Raw genomic sequence first — 21164 nt, forward strand, 5'->3', positions numbered from 1 at the left:
AAAAAATATACTATACCTGATTTCATTTATGATGTAACAAAAGAATTAAAGCAAGTACTGTTGTTTATTGATTTTATATACCCGGTACTAAAAGCCGATAAAACATCAACGGCTATTTTCATTTGAGTTTGGTACATAAAGTACGTACCAAGATTGATTAATACCCCCCTCCCTCAAAGTACGTACCTTTTTTGCTGACCCCCCTCCCCCCATGTACCACTTTGTACCAAAATTCAGTAACCCCCCTCCCCAATGGAGGTACGTAATTTATGAACGCTCCCTTTCCAGGGTTGGATGTGGGCATCTCTTTATATGGATGGGGTTCTAACTTCACGAAAATAGATATTTTCGCACGTATGAGCCCATCCGGTGATGACTGATACGGAGGAAATAAGCCCGTGCCCGGTACAGGACGGGGGCTCATTTCTTAGTATCAGTCAGTGAGCTACTTAAAAAAATTGACAATGTCTTCAAAAACGTCTTCAGCATAAATTAGCAACATTTTTCGCGCCTGTAAAAACGCGCGCATCGCATCGGTTTGCGGGTAACGGGGATTTATCATTCGGTGCGTCGCGAGACACCTGAATCCGCGCCCGACTCCGACTCGTGATCAAGTATGGGCTTCTCACCAACCAATAACAACAGTAAATCCATTTATAACGATATTAAATAAGGTTTTACATCAATTTTCATTTATTATCAGAGATAAAAGTTTTACTTTTTTATTCGTTATAAATTTAGGCACTGATTGATGTTAATTCAATATTTTTGGCAGCTTTAAGCAGCTTCTTCATCTTCAGCCTCCTCTTCATCGAATTCACCCTCCTCCTCGGCAGTTGCATCTTGGTATTGTTGATACTCGGAAACCAAATCGTTCATGTTCGACTCGGCCTCAGTGAATTCCATCTCGTCCATGCCCTCGCCTGTGTACCAGTGTAAGAACGCTTTACGTCTGAACATCGCCGTGAACTGTTCGGAGATACGTTTGAATAGTTCTTGTATCGCCGTGCTGTTACCGATAAAAGTCGCCGACATTTTCAGACCTCGAGGCGGGATGTCGCAGACGGCTGTTTTCACGTTGTTCGGGATCCATTCGACGAAATAACTGCTGTTCTTATTCTGTACGTTCAACATCTGTTCGTCGACTTCTTTCATCGACATACGACCGCGGAACATGGCAGCGACCGTCAGGTATCGGCCGTGACGCGGGTCGCACGCGGCCATCATATTCTTGGCGTCGAACATCTGTTGAGTGAGTTCTGGTACGGTAAGCGCCCGGTACTGTTGACTACCACGTGACGTCAGAGGCGCGAAACCGGGCATGAAGAAATGTAGACGAGGGAATGGAACCATGTTTACGGCCAGTTTTCTCAGATCGGCGTTCAACTGTCCGGGGAAGCGTAAACAGGTCGTTACACCCGACATCGTAGCCGATACCAGATGGTTCAAATCTCCGTACGTCGGCGTCGTCAATTTCAGCGTACGGAAACATATATCGTAAAGAGCTTCGTTATCGATGCAATAAGTTTCGTCGGTGTTTTCTACGAGTTGATGTACGGATAGAGTGGCGTTGTAGGGCTCTACTACTGTGTCCGATACTTTCGGCGAAGGTACAACCGAAAACGTGTTCATAATTCTATCCGGATATTCTTCGCGTATTTTACTGATGAGAAGCGTGCCCATACCAGAGCCGGTGCCGCCCCCTAACGAGTGAGTCAGCTGAAAACCTTGTAAACAATCGCAACTTTCCGCTTCTTTTCGTACAACGTCTAATACAGAATCTACCAATTCGGCGCCTTCCGTGTAGTGACCTTTCGCCCAGTTGTTACCGGCGCCGCTTTGACCTGATCAGACAAATCGATAATTACAAGCATTTTTATTACAAGAAAGAACAAATTATTGCTTGAAAATCAATATTTAACACGTGTCGCTATCGATATTTACCAAAAACGAAGTTATCTGGTCTGAAAATCTGTCCGAACGGTCCCGATCTGACTGAATCCATAGTTCCCGGTTCCAAATCAACGAGAATCGCCCTAGGGACGTATTTTCCTCCTGAAAAAGTGAAAGAAATGTGTGAAGATTACACACCTATCAAAAATGCAATGTTTCTTTTTTTAGTTAGACAAATTCAATAATTCGAAATAGCTCTTCTTACCCGTAGCTTCATTGTAGTAAACATTGATTCTTTCTAACTGAAGATCGGAATCTCCATGATATGTACCGGTTGGATCGATGCCGTGTTCATCGGAAATAACTTCCCAAAACTATTAAAACAAGACAAGAGGAAAATGTGTGAAAATGACATTTTTTGGAAAAAATTGAAAATATTAATTCGTATAAATTCACGGTTCGTAATTTACCTTTGCACCGATTTGGTTACCGCATTGTCCGGCTTGAAGGTGTACAATTTCTCTCATTTTGACTGTTAGTTTAGATTTTACAAACGACTGCTCGTGCAATTTCAAAATTTCTGCAATCCTAACCGTCGATTACAGCGGTATTTATAGCAACCAGCGAACAATGATCACCGCGTCTCTATAGCTACAATATACGTTCATCCCATATTTGGCTGCGCGGCAAATAAAACGGGGCATTCGGGGAGTGGCCGGGCGAGACTCACTTGCCGCGTATTGTCAATCACGCGCGACGAACACGTGGCGATCGGGGTCCGGCACCACTCAGGCGTGACCAGTGCGCGCGTCCGTTTTGGGCTCCGAATGTAAACAAACGCACGTGCGAATCACCTTGCTCAACGACCTTGGGATGTCCCGACCTTTTATCCTGTATATCTTCCCACATGTTTAATATGTTTTATAATTTGTCATCATTTATCCATTTCCTTGTCTTGTTTAGCTTTGTTGACGTATCACTAAAATGTTTTATTTTAAAATTTATTAGTGTCAATAAAGTATTTTGAATTGAACAACTTGAATTGTCCAATCTCGGTGACGAAGTATTAGGTACAAAGCTCGAGGTCGTTGCGTCAAATAAATTTCAATCTCAATTCATTTATTTTATCAATCGGGAGGAACTGACAAGTAGACGTCAAATAACTGCAGCTCTGTTAAAATGGATTCAAATGGACCATTGACATATTTAGAAGAATGGAGAGAATTAGACAAAGAATTCATTCAGTTGGAGGTAATTTGTAGACAATTTTTGATCGGTTTCTAAATCTTGGACTTTTTTTTAGTATTTTTCATCGGTGAAAAACTCAGTAACTCGACCTTAACTGTGGTCAGTCATAAATATTCTATGATGATAGGTTTTTCTTGATTAAAATGTTTTTTAGGAAGAGCATAAATCTTATACGAAACAGATAGTAGAAGTGAGAAAACTACAGAAGAAAGTGATGTCTGGAATTGCTCATCAGCGATATCGCCTGAAACAAATAACTGACTCATTTAAAGGGTATTTGTTGCAGTATTGTTAGTAAGAGTTCCAAATAGGCCTAATAAAGATGCCGAAGTATTAACGAATTGTTTGTATTTGAATTTTTAGCAAAGATGAAGGAATGTCGGCTGAAATGAAGGTTAAAATAGAAGAAGCCGAAGCTTGCATCACTAATAGAAAACTACAGTTTCATGAAATGGAAGAAAATCTGCCGCATAAAAATGGGTCAGTTATTAAATGTAAAACTTAGCCCTATAAATACAAACTTGATTTAAAATTGTTTGAGATGTTTTCTGATATTTAAAGTAGTTACTGTTGTATATTTTCAGATTATATCTGCGTATAATTTTGGGATCAGTAAACGTATCGTTATTGAGTAAAGAAGAAAGATATGCTTACAAACAGAACTATGAACAGTTTAAACTCGTAGTGACAGTCATCACGATGATCTTCTCATTTTGTTTGCTGTTTTTTATTCATAATTCCAGGTGAGTTTATTTGTTTTTGATGGTTGTTTCAATACAGTGAATAGATGGTCTAAGCGAACACAACACATCCTTCAAATGTCTGTTTACATGAAATCACTAATACTAATTTATATTATTAAGATGATATTGAATTGTGTGATGTTTATACTATTGTAGATGGCTCGATGCTGGTCTTCACTTTCTACTAGTTTGGTATTATTGCACTATGACAATTAGAGAACACATTCTTATTGTAAATGGATCCAGGTATCTTGATATATTCAGTCACCGCTTTTTTTAGTCCTAATTTGCTTATTTGCAATTCATTTGATCATGTGTAAGTCATATTTTCCCAACTTTGACGACTTATTCCAGTTTCATTTCTTTACGGATTATCAATTGAGTAAATGTTTATTTCAGAATAAAAGGTTGGTGGGTGACGCATCACTTTATTTCGACAGTTTGCGCCGGTTTGATGTTGATTTGGCCCTACGGCGAAACCTATCAACTATTTCGTAAACAGTTCATGTTGTTCACATTTTGTTTGAGTATTGTACAAATAATACAAGTTTATTATCAGAAGGGTTTGTTGTATAAACTGCGATCACTCGGTGAAAGACACACCATGGATATCACAGTCGGTAAGTAACTCATTTACAGCAACAAGCTCCGTTACTGAATTCACTACTTCTATAGCCTATGATTGTCTCTTTTTTTAGAAGGCTTCCAGTCTTGGATGTGGAAAGGGCTTTCATTTGTTTTGCCATTTCTGATTTTCGCATACGTAAGTACAATAGGATATTCGTACATTAGACTCTGCCTATTCTGTCAGTGTCCAAGTCAGTGAATTTCACTTAGAAACCTATTTTCCTGATTCTGAACTCGGTGACATATTTAGCAGTCCCAACACTACAGAATAAGGCAAAGTTAACTGCAGTAAATATTTCTCAGTTGTGGGTTCATCATTTTATTCACTATTATTATTGTAGATGTTCCAGATTTACAATGCTTACACATTGTTCCAGTTGTGGTTCCATCCTCGATGCAAAGAATGGCAGGTAAAAATTTTCAAATGTACTCAACAGTCATTTGAAAATCTAAGTCTCCTTTTAGAGAAATAAGTAGGCTATCATATTTACATATCTGATATCTCATTGAAATGTCTGGGACGTTGGGGTCAGGTGGTTTGGTTACTCGCTGATAGTTTGATATTTCCAGTGTTCTGAACTCAATTCACTCGAGATAAAGTCAAGTTGTTCTCACGTTTTTGTTTTCAGGTTCCGTTTATTGCTGCGATATTTTTCATTCTATTCCTCGGTAATTCGTTGACAACATCTGCAGTAATTCGTGATAAACTTAGGAAAGATGGCTTCCTAAATTTCAAACTCCTTCATAAATACCGATTTAATAATTGGAATAAACTGTCTGGCACTAAAGTCCTGTAGTTTCCCTGTTTGAATTGCACTGAATCTTGAACACATTTTTTTGCGAGTGTTTGTTTTAAACAGTATTGTTTCTTATGAAAAAAGCTCCTTGTTTATATAACTGAGCATTTATCAACCCATATGTACTTAAGTTGTGTATATAATCAATTTTCAAAGATGTAAAAATTCTTAATTGCATTGTTTCAAATTCATTGTAAATGTTTTATTTGTTGAGACCAAAATAAATGGTTTTCTTAAAAATAATGAATTGTCATTCTTTTTCGGTCCAGTCAAATTCAGCGGAAGAACAACTATTGCAGAAATGGATTGTTTATCATCATATTCAGATTTATCTCTTGGGGTTGAAAAGTTGAACAGACAAAAGATATGGAATCAAACAGGTGGCTCCACATGTTGATCCTTCTGGATTCTCGAATCTCTCTGATCTTTCTCATTATTTGATATGCCTCATAATAAACCAAATAGCCATGAATTTTTGGCATCAGTGATATTTTTATTGTAATCTAGGACTGTCACTGTGTTTACATGGACGGATATCTAACACAGTAACACAAACAGAAAAAATACTTCACTATTCCTTTATGAATTCGAATCGCTATCTAAACACATTCAGTAGTCGAAATTAAATCATGATTGAATTAAATACGGGTCAATCATTGAAGTGAGACACAGAAAATTAATATTTATAAACTACAGTAGATCATACAATCATACAAGGCTATTTACATCTAGTTTGAGTATGAATCCACATTACACTAATACGAGTTAAGATGTGCGGAAACTATACGAAATAATAAATGCAAATACTGAATGTAAAAAGAAAGTATCGAAAAATAAAGTCTACAAAATGAGTTCCTACTTCCACCAGCCAACATTAGTGCTATATTTCTGATTATAATATGTTAGAAAATATCTATCAAAGTCAGAAGAAGATTAATAACATATCGACGACAGGCTGATCAGACTACGGATGAATCATTGGAATCAGTCCTGAAAATATCACAAATGGAATAAGTGAATACTATGAAATAACTGAATAGTATGAACCCCATTGAAACTTCTGTAAAACAAACCTTTCATTTTGAGGTTGTTGAACGGGGAAATCAATACTAGGACTGACGCTGTACGTTGTTCTATTAATCCTATGAGCAGCAGACGCAGTAGATGCCGACTCTTCACTAGTTGTCTCTTGGGAAGATGCACGAAATTTCGACGGACTTTGCAGAAATTCCAGTGACTTTTCAACTACAGGAATAAAGAGAAAAAATTATCAAATTTCGTCTTAACAAATAATTTTAGTTTAATTGTATGATAGCGTTGTATTATACTAACTGGCGTCCATAGTTTCTGACGATGTCAAAGATCCAAACAACGAATCTAAATGTGAGTTATGTGAACTTTTCCTAGAAAATAAATTTAACAACATCTTTTTATGATAACATTTTGAAATAGCGATAGGCTTACTACAGTAGACTAGAGTTTGCCTCGGATCTTGCGACACAGATATATTTTGTGAGACAGCAAGTAAATTCCAGGCGAGATGAGAATTGAAGTAAGAATGTTTTGTCTGAGGCAATATTGGCTCCGTCGTAAGCGCGGTCTACTGAAAAACGGATTATTGAAAATTACCGTAAAATATTCTCTTCGGTTTGAGAATCATCAAGATCAGGGAGAGGAAACTGTTCTAACGACAAATCAGCTGATAATTCATCACCTGTAAGAGAGATATTACAACCTACTGGATCTATACACAGTAAAACTCGTGTAACCTGACTCGAGTGCCCACAGAAGTCTCAATTGGTGTTTCTAATTCAATCTACTTAATGTAAGTCGTGATCTGAATAAGTCGCCAACAAAATGATCAACTATGACACATTCAATGAGTTGGCCTGTAACACACTTGATTCAATTCAACATTTCTATCGACTAATTTTGTTAAGTTTAAATCAGTTCTTTTCTAATGTTTTAACACTATGAGTCAAATTAGATGTGAACTGATGAACTAGGTTTCAAATTATACTAACATGCTGCTGCTGATGCTGAAGAAGAAGTTCCCAGTGCGTCGGATAGTAATGTAGAAGAGATTCGATCTGTGAATAGATTCACCGGTATTTGATCCTGATTTGCCGTTAATTGATGAATTCTGCGTTCCGATGTCTCGCCGGTGTCTCTCTCGACCTCGGATGTCGTCGTTGACATCACGTTCAAGCGATCGGTGAAACGATCGAGGTTTTCGTCCGTCGATAACGAGCCGAATACATCAACTTTTCGCTGCTGAGCGACTACAGAAAATAGATTCAACTTCAAACTAGGCAAATATGTAGAAACACATATCAGGGTGGTTACTACGTCTACCCCACCCCCGCCCCCTCTACAAATTCTGATTTGTCCATGTTATCACAGAAAATCAGAAAGGTTTAAAATGTTACAATTTATTCATTTTCTTATGAATCAGTAGACCCCAATTAGCAAATATTGTGGCCATAGATGAATTCCAGGTTTTCCCTGATTTGTCTAGATTTTCCAGGTCAGTGGCCACCCTGAGTATATAGAACACCAACAATAATGAATATTAATTATTCAATATTAAACAGAAACATTCTAATAGATTTTCATTGTTAAATCTGAGTTTTGGTGAAGCGTTTTCTTACTTGCACTAAGTGATTTATCAGCTGGTAATGAATGACGTGATGGACTTGTCAGTGGTAATCCACCATTAACTACCATATCAACAGCATCATCCATTGCTGCAACTACTAACTTAGCACTTTTAGTATCTAACTGTAATAACTCAGCTATAGCTAAGACATTGACATCTTCACCAGCAGCAGCAGCAGCAGCAGCAGCAGCGGTAGCACCACTAGACCCAACTCTATCATCATTACTATAATGAAATAATAAATACACTCTCAATAACTACTACTAATGTACCACAATAACTACTAATGTACCAAGATATTTGCATGGTTTTTTCACTGATCCTTGACCAAAAGTTCTCTGATTAAATTATAAGATATCCACATTGAGGCTATTTGTGATCCAGTGGTTCCTTGTGCCACTCAACACCAGCAAGTACAACAAGACACTTAAAATTCAAATTCCCGTGACTTCTCCCAGATTTTCAAGAAAAGTGTCAGAATTCTTTGATTTTCCCATATCTGTAAGAACCCTGAAATACCTTAGATACCTTACTAATATTAGCCTACATTATTCTACTATACGAACCTTGACGCAACTGTAGCCATAGCGCCTTCTAAACTATCAACTTCATGATCATGGCTAGCGCAATTCTTTTCAACATCATTATCACCAGACCTGTTGAAATAAAATTCCCTCCGATTACATCCAGTAGATTACATTGGTCAATCAGACCCAGTAAAACTCTGTTCAACACTTACATCGTTTCCTCATCGATATCATTCTCATCGTTGCTGTTATGAGCTTCAAATGTTTCAACTTCTTCGTGAGATTCATCAAGATGCTCCATACTCATATCCTGTATACAGTATGGATTTATATTTACTGAATGCAGGTGATTTAAAACCGTCGGTTTTTTGGTAAAACTTACGGCCAATGATTCTGAACTTGTGCTGCCATCTTCATGACTCGTATCATCAAGAAGCATTTCCTGTAATTCGAGCCCCTCTGAACATTGAGTGACTTGCGGTCGAATTGGTTTCGGTTGAAGAACTGAATGTTGTTGTGGCCCGTCTGTGCTATGTGCAGGATCTATTAACGGTATATGACTGTTGTTATCTGTGAATGAGAATAAATACATTTTTACTGCGTATATTCAACTCTACAAATGATTTAGAGTAAACTTCACTTTCTGACAAACTGGCACCAGACCGAATCAAGGATCAAAAGGATAAAACAGCAAAGTGCGAATCAAGGATCGAAAAAATAAAACAGGAAATCAGAAAATGGTATATTATTTTTTCTAGGTAAATGTGATTTAGATAGTGAGATTTACTGTATGATATTTACCGGGTGAAGCCGCCTTCTTCGGCTGATGACGAGATAGTTCATAAGCTAACCTCTGAAATAACAATCCATGAATCGAGAGAGCCGTGATGGTTCAATATTCATGAAGATTATCAAAGAATATTTCGCTATCAAATGTACTCACTGACCTCTTTAAGATCATTGACTTGAACGATATAATGAGACTGGGTCGACTCCAACTGATTGATATACCTGTTTGTAAATCAGAGAGAAAACGTCACAATAAACACGACGTGTGAATCTCAAGAGCTGCGTACACGTCACTTACCACTGTTGGTCTCTACTCTTCTGATAGAAAGTCGGCGGTCGAACTTGGAATCGAAGAATCAATGTATCGGCTTCCGTATTCAAATAACCCTCACTGCCGAGTAAATCCAATCGGAAGAATCTGTTATACCCCCAACATTCACCGACTTCAAAATCAGACGCGAATTCCCTCACGATGTTCTTACTGCTGTCTCTAGAAGCCTGATGTACCATCTCCACTCTATACTCGTATCTACAACGTTCAATTTAATATACACGTTATTAGATCTATTTCAGACACAACGAGTCATCCTCCCCCGGCAGGGATTCGAACCTGATGGCATCGAGATTGCCACGGCACGAAACCCTGCCATAATCGACCGTGTGCGCAGATACATGCGCAGTTCAGATGATGTGATTTTTAGCCAATCAGAAATCCCGTTTTATTTTAGCCAGGGTTTTCCCATTTATAGTTCTTCCTTGACATTTGCCTCAACGATTATACAACGAGCAATCTGATTGGTGCCGCCAGTTTTCGTTCGGAAAGCTGCGCATGTACCTGCGCACCCGGTCTACTGATGCAGGGGTTCGTGCCGTGGCTGAGTGTAGCGATGCCATCAGGTTCGAGTCCCTGCAGAGGGAGGATGCAATGAGTAGACACAGACAAACAATAGAGTATCACTTACTTCGATGTTTCGGGTAACCCAGCTGACAATTCTAAAAACACAGATAAATAATTACCACGAACTACGCCGTTTCCATCCTGAAAACGATGAAATGTGAAATAAATTTTCAATTTACGAATGACTCCAAGAATAAAGATTGTTTTTAAAATCTTACAGGATAAACTTTCAGTCGCCAACTCAATCCAGAGACATGTAAGGGTTGACTGTAAACGGGGTCAGCGCGTTGTTGTAAAGCGCTAAAACTATTCATTACAAATGTACTGCTATCATACTGAGGTACGATCTCACTGAAATAGAGGAAAATATCATCAATGAATTCAGCATGAAAATGATTAGGATTGAATGAATGAAGGATTGAATGAATGAATGACTACCTAGTGAAATCAGCAGGAACTGGAGCCGTAACAAATGAAGCCATCGGTTTACGATGAACTTGTGTAAACATCTGTAACAGTTCCAAACTTTTACCGATCAATTCATTTTTTGAGCTGCAACGTAACTGATGTTCAACTTCTTGTAAAACCGATTCAATCAGTTCAGTTTCCTGAGTCAGTTGACTTCGTTGACCTTTAAATAAAAACAACAAATTATCAAATGATGTAATTTGGAATGGAGGAAAGTAGATTTTTGTTTCCATAGACAAATGATCGTCTAATTCAGTTGAAGAAAAAAACCACAATTTAGAGGCAAAAACTTCCGGTAATAGAGGATATTGATGTCTCAACTCAAATACTTTGGGAAATATTCAGAATGTTTTGATAAGTTTGGTGGAGGAGAGCCGTGTTAACACCTGGTGTACCTGCTGTACTTTATAGGTTAACTAGACTCTAGAACTCTATTAGCTTCAACTTCATAATTGAGGGTTTTTTCTTTAAACATCGATTTACGAACAGAATTCATACCCATTAACGTTAAAAGTTTGCTTTTAAGTTGAGATTCAAGACGAGCGATCATTAATTCAACAGCGTTTCTGATTTCACGAACTCTTTCATCTTTAGCGTTCTTGACACTTTCAACATTCCGTTCCTAAAACACACGAGATAAAACGAAATCATCATACTCATTGAATCAACAGGTACTCATTGAATCAACAGGTACTCATTGAATTTATCGGATACTCATTGAAACTATCGGGTACTCATTGAATCTATCGGGTACTCAGTGAATCTATCAGGTACTCATTGAAACTATCAGGTACTCATTGAATCTATCGGGTACTCAGTGAATCTATTGGGTACTCATTGAATCTATCGGGTACTCATTGAATCTATCGGGTACTAAGTGAATCTTTCAGGTACTCATTGAATCATCATCATCATCATTAATGAAGGATCTGTGATAGGCTCAGAGAGTCTCTGTGGTTATCCTCCAGTTTGGAAAAAGACAGCGACTCCCTTTCTCGTTAGGTTAATCTAACTACGAATCTATCGCGTACTCATTGAATATACCGGGTACTCAGTGAATTCACTGGATACTCAGTAAATCCCCTGGGTACTCAGTGGAATCAACCGGAGACTCATTGAATCTGCTGGTTAGGCCTACTCAAAATTAAATCTAAAAATACTTACAACTTCTTGAACTAATGAAATCAGTTCAACATGACGACGTTTTAAACAAGTCACTTCTTCTTTTATTCGATTCACATGTTCTTCATAAACGGTAACGAATGGTTTGAACGTGTGTTGAGAATGCTGCAATTAGAAAAACAATTCACTCGTTAAAAACGTCGTTAGTTAGTTCTACAACTTACGAGTTCAACCTCGATGAATATGTGAAATATAGTCAACAAACTCATTCAATTTTTCGACTAACACTTAGTGAATAAAATTGAAAATATAAATTTGGACTAGGAAATAGAGTCAACTTTAGAAATGTGACGACAACTGAGGTGAGTGTGACAGTGATAGCATACCGTTCCTTCCCACAGCGCGCACTGATGACAGATTGCTAGGCGACACGTCCAACAATAAACGCTCAATTTCTCCTTATGTTGTTCACATCTACAGAATAGAAATGAATCGAATTTTTAGACACAGTTTTAAATCAGACCTTTGAATATATACCACGACATATGAAGCAACTAGAGTTTAGGTGACCCCTGAGTGACATACTTACTTGTCTTTATCAGGCTCTTCAGCCTTCGGTGCCGGGCCACATAACTGTAGGGTATCTAATTGTTGAGTGACCTCTTCAGCCCAGCGACAGTTAACTAGTTCATGAAGGTGAAGAGAGGCTCGACAATGAGGACATTGAGAACGCTGTTCGGTTAACCATCGTCTTATGCACATAAAACAACATAGTTTCGAACAATGAGGACATAATCTCGCGTCTCTCAACTTCTCCATACAAATAAAACATCGGAAAACCTCAGCGAGACTCTGAAAATAAAGAACACTCCGTTAATTACCTTGTGCTGTGTCCTGCTGGCGGTGTTTGTGTTAGAACAACCTCAAGAAAATGCGATAGAATAATAATAATAATAATCTATTGAGCCTAAAACCCATATAAAATATGCTCATTGGCTTTACAATTTAAACATAAAGATAGAAAAAACAATTTACATCATTAGTTAAAAGCATTAGTGAACAAATGGGTTTTAAGTTGCGATTTAAAAACATCAGTAGAAGGACTAGATTTAATTGCATCTGATAAGGAGTTCCAAAGTAGTGGGGCGGAGTAAGAAAAGGCCCTGTGACCCGCAGAGACTAGATTGACACGAGGTCGAGGGATGACTAGAAGTGATTGACTGTTTGATCTTAACACTCTAGAATAACTACCTCAACTCCTGAAGTATCATCTCGTCTTGGTTGTTCTTTATTTGTACCACCTGGAGACATTCTGATATCTGGATGTGATCTTTTTAAAGATAGACACGGATTCTTCAACCCTTTTCGTTCAACTTTCTCCACTAAAAGGCGGTGTCCCTTCTCTAATTACGAACACTTTAACGCAACACCAGGTCTGAGGTCTCCTTTAGAACTGACGTGTTTTAAATGACTAAACCACCATCATTCGAAAAGCGCGATGAAAATGGTTTAAAAGGGTTTTTTGTGGAAAAACGAAGAATTTTCACGATATTTTTCTATTTTTCCTATTTTTGAATATTTCAATAATTGGTGAATGTTACTTTAATATCCTCCCATGGTTGGATTCAATTCAATTCAATTCGATATATTGCTGAAATACGGGACTCGAACCCGAACCCGCGCGATCCGCAGCATGGAGGTGTGATTGCTTGCCCCTGCACGGTTGAATGCTCCGTTTTTCCAGATTCCTGCCCCCAACTAATGTTTTTGTTCGTTGTTTGGTTGCAAAAATGTCGCAAGAAAAGTCAAAGAACGGTCATAAAGTCTATAAACTGGTGTTAACGGGAGGTAACGTCTTTTTTAAGCTTTCTTCGTAATCCAATTCAATACAAATTTATTTACATTTTCGTGGTTGCGGGTTGTGGCCTTGTGCTAAAATACTATTTCACTTTATAGGACCTTGTGGTGGTAAAACTACTGGACAGGCCCGTTTATCAACATTTTTTGAGAATCTTGGATGGAAGGTAATGACCAATCAATGTTTACGATAACCATTTCTATTAAGTTATTCGAAACTCATCTGGAAATAATATGTCGGCAGGCAGGCTACTTTCAGTTTCACTTCCAAATCAAATAGTAGCTATTACAAATTTTGTGATGAGCAGTGATGTATGACCATTGCTGAGATCATTCACCATGTTGTTTTATGATCACGTGATGTCTTGTGATTGATAGGTGATCAAATGTTTTCCATTGAATTACAGGTTTACAGAGTTCCAGAATGTGCTACAGTTTTAATGAGGTAAAAATTAAAACCATCGAAACAGCATTGAATCTATTTAAATATATATTACTGAAAATTGATGACATGAATTTATGTTTCAGCGGTGGAGTGAAATGGACAGAATTATCTAAAGAAGCTGGTAAGTTTTAGAATGCATTAGAAACTAATGATTTCATCGATCAACTACATCAGATAAATAAATAAGATATCATCGCCTTTTTTCATCTGTATCGAAGAGATCAAAGAAAAGGCAAAAACTTCCAATCAAAAGAGAAATTGATTGAATTCGAGAAAGAGTGCGAAAGGCTCTATAATACAGTATACCCGGTACTTTGCTTGCCTCAGTTCTTGCTTGATCAATCAGTGAAGAGGCCACAACTGAATTCTCAGGAGCAGTCGAAGCGTTTACGACATTTCACATTAATTGAAGTAGGAAAAATTTCAAATATTTTGTTGCTGGTTCACTGATTATCTGAGGCAAGTGCAGGTCTACTGTATTTTTGTAACTGAGAAGGAATTGTTTGATAATCGCATCACGTTTCAGTTTACAAATTCCAAGAGAATTTGATATACACAATGACGTCGATCGAGGACACATTTTTCGACCTCGCTGCAGAAACCGACTGTGATTGTGTTATTATATGTGATCGCGGTGTAATGGATGCCACGTGTTGTAAGCGGCTGGTGACACTTCACTTCACTCTGACTGACTCGCCAACTTTGACTCTGGAAATCACAAAATTAATCCATAGAATATCAGTCTTCAGGACCCAGTTCCTCAGTTGTGCGTGAAGATTTCATTTTAGAATTGAAATGAGAGTCAAATTTAACCATGAACTCTAGTGTAACTGAGCCTTGCATTGTTGAGTTTTATTTGACAGGGTGGCGCCACTTACTCGGAAATCAGGGAAAAGTCTGTTCTGAAATAATCGTCAGGGAATTTTGTGTAAAAGCTAAAAGTCAGGGAAAAGTCTGTTCTGAAATAATCGTCAGGGAATTTTGTGTAAAAGCTAAAAGTCAGGGAAAAGTCTGTTCTGAAATAATCGTCAGGGAATTTTGTGTAAAAGTCTGGGAAATTTGTTGAAAATGCGTTCATTTTACTTAAGAATAAAATCAAACCTTTAACTAAGTTCTGTGGAACCGGATCCTGATTCTGTGTGTGATTGTGATTTTTCCAAAGTTGGAAATTTGTTAACCCTTTAATGCTTGTGTGAGTTTCTAGCATGTAGATACAACCCTTTTACATATGGGTCAGATTGATGTGGAAAATTGTGAAGAAAATTATTAGTGAAAAATCTGGAAAATTTATGTTTGAAATAAATGTGAAAACTCCTGGTATTTTTTTTTGTTAGAAAATGTGAAAAAGCCAATTCGAAGACTGTGAAATGATTTGAGAATTCAATCAATCTGACCCGAGTTCAGCTGGAACTTTGAAACAATGATATTCTGTATTCTGTGCTCAAGTTACAGAATCGGTTGATATGGTTATAATATGTTAAACCTCTCTAATAAACTCTAACAAACTTCTTCAATTGATATTTGAATTTCAGCTTATAAATTCCAAATGGATCTATTGAATACAATGATGACCATTGAAAACACATATACGCGATTAGCGGAATCAAGTGATTCTAATTGTGTAGTTATATGTGATAGAGGAACTATGGATTGTACAGCTTGTGAGTAACTTCAGCGTAACACCGCCTAATCTATATATCATATAGCGGAATTTAACCCTTTCAGTGCTTGTACCTCTCTATACAGTGTATATTATTATATTTCATCCACCCTATATATTGTGCCTGTGGTGCGGTGTATCCATGTAATTTATGGATTAATCGGTTTAGATTTCTATTGAAAGATAGCAGCACCTGTCAAATATTGTAAGTAATGATACACTGCACTATAGAATACACAATATAATGGTACGTTCGTTATACATCGCACTGGAGTGAAATTTACCAGAATTTTCAAATTATCTCTGACCAGTATTTTAAGGTATGAAACTGTCAGCGCTGAAAAGGTTAAAGCATTAGAAATTAGAACAGCAACAGCTTAGAATGATTGAATCACTATTGAATAAGAACTTGGTTTTATGATGTTTTGGTTGAAGATTCTGCATTGTTCTATTCAGTTGTGTTTTGTTGTTCACTAATATTTCATGCAGTTATTTAAAAACTAACTGAATCATTTGTGTTCGTTAGTAAAGCAATGATATTCCCTATAATTACAATGATTAAATGCTGAATTATTTAAGTTGCGTTGTCAAAAAAGTAATATTTTTATACGGAAACAAATAATGTTTAAGTCGTCACATTTTTAAAGTCTTTTCTATTTTTGGTTATTTGTATTTCTGAATTAATTTACTAAGTATAAGTCATTTGGATACCAGTAAGTCATAGATGTTAATCCCAACTATGACGACTTATAACGAGTTTCACCGTAGCATGTTTAGATGAAGTAGTTACCGATATTTGTTAGATATGGAGCCCGGTCAGTGGGAAAAAATGAAAAAGGAGAACGATTGGAACGATGTTGAATTACGCGATTCTCGATATAATCAGATTATTCACATGGTATCGGCTGCAAAAGGTGCCGAAGAGTTTTATACGACCGAAGATCACGCGACACGTTACGAAGGAATTGAACAGGCTCGACAGCTCGACGATTACGCTGCACAGGTTCGTGTGAATACATCGATATCTCGCTCGTTGTGGCGACACGTTGAGATTATTCATCCGATTTATGAGATTTATTTTAGAGTCAAATAAGATTCTAATCTGTGTAAACTTTACATGAATGAATAAATCCCACAAATGTTAGAGTCAAATAAAACTCTGATCCATGTTAATTTTAGATGAATGAAGAAATCCCACAATAGAATTTATATGATGATGAAATTTTTTAAAATGAAACCACTACGTTTCGACTGTTGACTAACAGCCAATTATCTGGTGGAATGACCAGAAACACAAGTGACAAAGTATATTAACTCACAGAGATTTATTTTACTGACAGAATGAAGTTGTATATTGTAGGCGTGGGTCGGTCATCCGTACTACGATGTGATCAATAATGAAGTAGGATTCGAACAAAAACTGATGAAAATGATAGCGGTAAATTTTCAGCTCTCAGATTCCGATTCTTTGAATCAGTGACGTTAACTGTGAGTTAATGTTAAATGTTTATTATAGGCTGTTACTAATCGATTAGGAATCGATGTTCAAGATCGTCTCAATATCAACAGTAAAAAGAGGAAATTCCTCATTAAAATGTTACCACCTAAAGAAGTAAGTGTCCGTTCTCTTCCCATTCCCTTCAATTTCAATTTATTTCATAAGAAAGCACGTTATAAGAATATTTACAAACAGAGCAAAAATAAAATTAAGAAGGCTTTCCTATGAGAGCCGAGCAAAGGCCAAAAGGCCGCTATACCAAGCACCCTTGAAAAGTAAATAAAGAAGAGAGAGAGAAAAAAGAATAGAAAAGACAGAAAAATAACGAGGATGAGATAAGCGAAGAGAGTGATCTGTTGGTACCCCCCAGTTCTACTCTATGTTATGTATTTCTGTTATAATCGATTTGTTATTTATCTTTTTGAAGCATTTTCCACAATTCCAAGATTTCACGGTTGTGCACGATTATTTGGTGACGCCGAGTCGTAAAATGCAGGCTCGAATCCGACGCAGAGGACAAAACGGTAAATTATCTTAAGACATTTAAATAGTTTTTCTCGGAGAATATTTCAGTTGTAATTGTTTGATTTCATTGAAGGTAATTGGACGTATACGCATACTATACGTAGACCAGAAATCAATAATCAAATTGTGGAATTAAAGATGCAAGTATCTGGACGTGATTATCAGGTAACTTTAATTATTGTTAATTAGGTATTTACTAAAGGATCGTTTACTGTTAAAAAAACAAAGCCAGCAGTTGTGCAGCAGTTCAGGTGTCCAGTTTCAAGTTAACCAGTAGATGAATATTATACTGACACTCTTTCACCGATGAAGCTTCTATACATTAGTAGCGAAAGCTCGTGCGTCAAATAAATAGTTAACCTATAATAGTACTACTCGTCTCGTTATTTATTGACACTTAAAACTGAACAAGTTACCAGAATATTTCCCACTGGTTTACTTGAACCAACTAACCGCAGCTCTGTGGAACTGGATCCTGAGTTCAGAGTTAACTCTACCTCACAACTGTGGAACCAGATCCTGAGTTCAGAGTTAACTCTACCTCACAACTGTGGAACTGGATCCTGAGTTCAGAGTTAACTCTACCTCACAACTGTGGAACTGGATCCTGAGTTCAGAGTTAACTCTACCTCACAACTGTGGAACTGGATCCTGAGTTCAGAGTTAACTCTACCTCACAACTGTGGAACCGGATCCTGAGTTCAGAGTTAACTTACCTCACAACTGTGGAACTGGATCCTGAGTCTACCTCACAACTGTGGAACCGGATCCTGAGTTCAGAGTATCGGATCCTGAAATTTATTTAATTGATTTTACAGATTCTTCTCGCTCAACGTGATGAGAAACACTACACGATTTATAAGAAACGTCGTTGTTTCCTGTGGCAGAATCAATACTATCAGATGGATATATACGAGGAACCGTGTCAATCAAAGTACGTTAACTTCACGTTAATCTGGCTATAGACGTCGTAGTTATTATTCCCTTACCGGGGTACATTAGCAAGAAAAGATTATCAGGGGATTTACAAACTTTGAGGACCTGTCTTGTGAATCACTTATTGCGTTTGACCACCAGTAGAGGTGTTGCAGGTGATGTCACAGTCTTTTTACCGACGAGCAATGACAGCTTGTGTCGTACATAACAAGAAAAGATTATCAGGGGGGGATTACAAACTCCGAAGGTCTGTCATGTAAATCACTTATTGTGTTTGCCAGTCAATATGACATAGTAGATTAGGCACATCAACAACAGGGCAACTAACAGTTGTTTATAAAGTTATAATTACATCATTATCAAATCCAACTTTGAACTGGATATTTAGGCGCCCAATTGCAAAATTACCCTCCGATTTAGGATATTGTGATATGTTTATTTCAGGTGTCAAGGTTTGATTATTTTGGAGACGTACACGACGACGATGGGCGACGCTAAATTACCGGACTTCTTGACGATCGAGCGAGAACTAACCGGCGATCTCGAATATTCCATGTTTAATCTGTCGATGAAAGAACAATATTCACATTTGAAACATTTTCACGACACGCGATCGTTGTCGATAGATTACGTCGACGAAAGAGATATTTGCAAAATTCAGAAAATCATCGCGAACTCGCCGTCTGCTTCAAACGGTATCGCCGAGGAGGAGAAATTCACATTCAACGACGTCGATAATTAGAAACTGATTCTTCGTTTCTTTGAAATTTCTCGATCGTTTGCATTTCATTCAACCTCAATTTTTGTACGGATCTCATTTTTATGCGCCTTTTACAATTTCTGATTTTAACTCGATTTACGATGAGAACAAATGAATGAATTTATATTGTCAGGGTCCCTACGACTTCTTGATTCCTTAAAACTCCTTCTAATCGGAAAATACTTAAACGTGCTTGATACTCTTTTAATTAGAACAAAAAACTTTTTTAAAACTCCTTCAATTTTAAAGAAGGATTTTCTTTTCACCCAACTAAGCGATTACCAAATTAGAAACTGAGTTTAGTTTGTGTATAGAATAGAAATTTGCTTACAAAACCACTGAATAGATAGTTTACAGAACCGATTTAAGAGGAGTCTTACTGTAATTGGGATATGAAAGTGATGCAGACGCTTGTCGAAATCTGAAATTTTCTCGAAAGCTATCCAGGGTTGACTGATCTGTAGGGACCCTGTTGGTAATCATGTGTATGAATAAAATGTAGAAAGAAGGTTTTAATGATTAATACATGAAACGAGATGAAATTTTGTGTCAATCAATCGTATAATATGTAGATTGTATCTACTTTATTCGTCAAACTATACAGTTGATATTAAGGACTTCAAATGGTTGTGGGAAGTATTTAAGCGTTTATTTCATGTTTTTCAAAAACAGAGAATGAGAAATTCTTCTAATTCATTATTAAACTGATGGCAACTGTTTTTGCAGTATGTAGCGACGACCTAGCGTGCAACTAGCATTTATCTTTTAAGTGTCAGTTGGTGTCATATTAGGCCAAAAAAAATTGATACCTTGTTTCTCCGCTCTGCTGAGCTTGTTGACCCGGCCGGCCGCCTATCTACCCTATACATTACTTTTTTTTAAATCGTGATCAATTTCACCATAACAGACCTGCCCGCTATAGAAGTGAACTGTTTATAAATTTTATCATATTTTACAAAAATGACCCGGCCGCTGCGGAGAAACAAGGTATCATTTTTGTTTAGCCTTATTTTGGCATTTGAAATCCTTATCAATTGATGATAATTGTAGTAAATAAAGAGATGTCTGTAAACCGTGGTAGATCAGATGAACATACAACATGGCCGCTTACAGTTCGCGCACTTTTAAATAAACGCTGTATATTTTACGCCGTGCTAATTTATTTGAATGAATTTCAGAATAATTTCACCTGAATTATGTTTGTAAGCCAGGTTTCTGTCCCTAAATCCAGAGTATGATTAGATCAGTTTTTCATTCCTGTTCATGTAGTTCCTGTAGTTCTTGAATCCAGTTTGTTTTTTGAAGTTTTTAGCCTAGTATTTTGTGTTTGCATTTAGGTTTGCTGCTGCATATATGTGCTATAAATATAGAAAGCAAATTTGAAAATTAGAAACCGATATCCGAATATATATCGGTTTAAAAGGAATATTATTCATTGACATAATCAGATATGAAATCTCCATCGAACTATATCAAGATAATCGATATTTATTTTCTAGTAATCATTGGTCATTGATGATATTTATTATGTTTTCTTTTGCTCCATTGCACATGTTGAGAATAAACTGTATTCATCGCGAATGAACAATAACTACAATCTATGTATATATAATTTGACCGGTCATTCGTAGAGGAGGATCTTACCCATCCTCCCCCGGCAGGGATTCGAACCTGATGGCATCGAGATTGCCACGGCACGAAACCCTGCCATA

The 21164-nt window shown here is 37.1% G+C and overlaps 4 protein-coding genes across 5 annotated transcripts; 2 read left to right on the forward strand and 2 right to left on the reverse strand.

Moving 5' to 3' along the window:
- Positions 1–682: 682 nt before the first annotated feature.
- On the reverse strand, positions 683–2467 carry LOC141900703 (tubulin beta chain-like). Its single transcript, XM_074787713.1, has 4 exons — positions 2364–2467; positions 2159–2267; positions 1945–2055; positions 683–1844 (listed from the first exon to the last, which is right to left on the reverse strand). Exons 1-4 carry the CDS (start codon positions 2418–2420, stop codon positions 778–780), a joined length of 1344 nt encoding a protein of 447 aa, XP_074643814.1. The 5' UTR covers positions 2421–2467; the 3' UTR covers positions 683–777.
- Positions 2468–3001: 534 nt separating this feature from the next.
- On the forward strand, positions 3002–5438 carry LOC141900707 (transmembrane protein 120A-like). The gene is made up of 9 exons (XM_074787716.1): positions 3002–3144; positions 3296–3414; positions 3505–3621; positions 3726–3884; positions 4041–4130; positions 4284–4504; positions 4583–4647; positions 4853–4921; positions 5141–5438. Exons 1-9 carry the CDS (start codon positions 3073–3075, stop codon positions 5306–5308), a joined length of 1080 nt encoding a protein of 359 aa, XP_074643817.1. The 5' UTR covers positions 3002–3072; the 3' UTR covers positions 5309–5438.
- Positions 5439–5780: 342 nt separating this feature from the next.
- LOC141900699 (E3 ubiquitin-protein ligase TRIM37-like) lies at positions 5781–13358 on the reverse strand. Its single transcript, XM_074787709.1, has 20 exons — positions 13023–13358; positions 12361–12623; positions 12158–12245; positions 11814–11936; positions 11148–11271; positions 10620–10812; positions 10400–10532; positions 10246–10322; positions 9582–9812; positions 9442–9505; positions 9296–9347; positions 8877–9064; positions 8707–8804; positions 8534–8623; positions 7960–8192; positions 7333–7590; positions 6938–7022; positions 6641–6711; positions 6382–6553; positions 5781–6298 (listed from the first exon to the last, which is right to left on the reverse strand). Exons 1-20 carry the CDS (start codon positions 13080–13082, stop codon positions 6268–6270), a joined length of 2634 nt encoding a protein of 877 aa, XP_074643810.1. The 5' UTR covers positions 13083–13358; the 3' UTR covers positions 5781–6267.
- Positions 13359–13454: 96 nt separating this feature from the next.
- LOC141899740 (TRPL translocation defect protein 14-like) lies at positions 13455–21028 on the forward strand. Of its 2 annotated transcripts, none has more exons than XM_074786221.1 (12): positions 13455–13619; positions 13728–13795; positions 14036–14073; positions 14157–14194; positions 14600–14728; positions 16537–16736; positions 17094–17171; positions 17250–17345; positions 17659–17755; positions 17830–17921; positions 18575–18690; positions 19137–21028. In XM_074786221.1, exons 1-12 carry the CDS (start codon positions 13499–13501, stop codon positions 19432–19434), a joined length of 1371 nt encoding a protein of 456 aa, XP_074642322.1. In that variant the 5' UTR covers positions 13455–13498; the 3' UTR covers positions 19435–21028. The 2 variants fall into 2 exon arrangements, with proteins under 2 accessions (XP_074642322.1, XP_074642321.1); XM_074786220.1 differs by lacking the exon at positions 14600–14728 and adding an exon at positions 15606–15734.
- Positions 21029–21164: the final 136 nt, after the last annotated feature.

This window comes from Tubulanus polymorphus, chromosome 2 (genome assembly GCF_964204645.1).
Source record: "Tubulanus polymorphus chromosome 2, tnTubPoly1.2, whole genome shotgun sequence".
Lineage (NCBI taxonomy): Eukaryota > Metazoa > Nemertea > Palaeonemertea > Tubulaniformes > Tubulanidae > Tubulanus > Tubulanus polymorphus.

Coding starts and splice junctions, on each gene's coding strand:
- LOC141900699 (XM_074787709.1), bottom strand. CDS start 13,082: ATGTCTCCAGGTGGTACAAATAAAGAACAACCAAGACGAGATGATACT. Junction 8,624..8,706: donor GATATCGATGAGGAAACGAT/GTAAGTGTTGAA, acceptor TTATTTCAACAG/GTCTGGTGATAATGATGTTG. Junction 7,023..7,332: donor TTCAGCATCAGCAGCAGCAT/GTTAGTATAATT, acceptor TCTCTCTTACAG/GTGATGAATTATCAGCTGAT.
- LOC141899740 (XM_074786221.1), top strand. CDS start 13,499: ATGCTCCGTTTTTCCAGATTCCTGCCCCCAACTAATGTTTTTGTTCGT. Junction 14,074..14,156: donor TGTGCTACAGTTTTAATGAG/GTAAAAATTAAA, acceptor TTTATGTTTCAG/CGGTGGAGTGAAATGGACAG. Junction 18,691..19,136: donor GAGGAACCGTGTCAATCAAA/GTACGTTAACTT, acceptor TGTTTATTTCAG/GTGTCAAGGTTTGATTATTT.
- LOC141900703 (XM_074787713.1), bottom strand. CDS start 2,420: ATGAGAGAAATTGTACACCTTCAAGCCGGACAATGCGGTAACCAAATC. Junction 2,056..2,158: donor TTACTACAATGAAGCTACGG/GTAAGAAGAGCT, acceptor TCACTTTTTCAG/GAGGAAAATACGTCCCTAGG. Junction 1,845..1,944: donor ACCAGATAACTTCGTTTTTG/GTAAATATCGAT, acceptor TTGTCTGATCAG/GTCAAAGCGGCGCCGGTAAC.
- LOC141900707 (XM_074787716.1), top strand. CDS start 3,073: ATGGATTCAAATGGACCATTGACATATTTAGAAGAATGGAGAGAATTA. Junction 3,145..3,295: donor AAGAATTCATTCAGTTGGAG/GTAATTTGTAGA, acceptor AATGTTTTTTAG/GAAGAGCATAAATCTTATAC. Junction 4,648..4,852: donor CATTTCTGATTTTCGCATAC/GTAAGTACAATA, acceptor TTATTATTGTAG/ATGTTCCAGATTTACAATGC.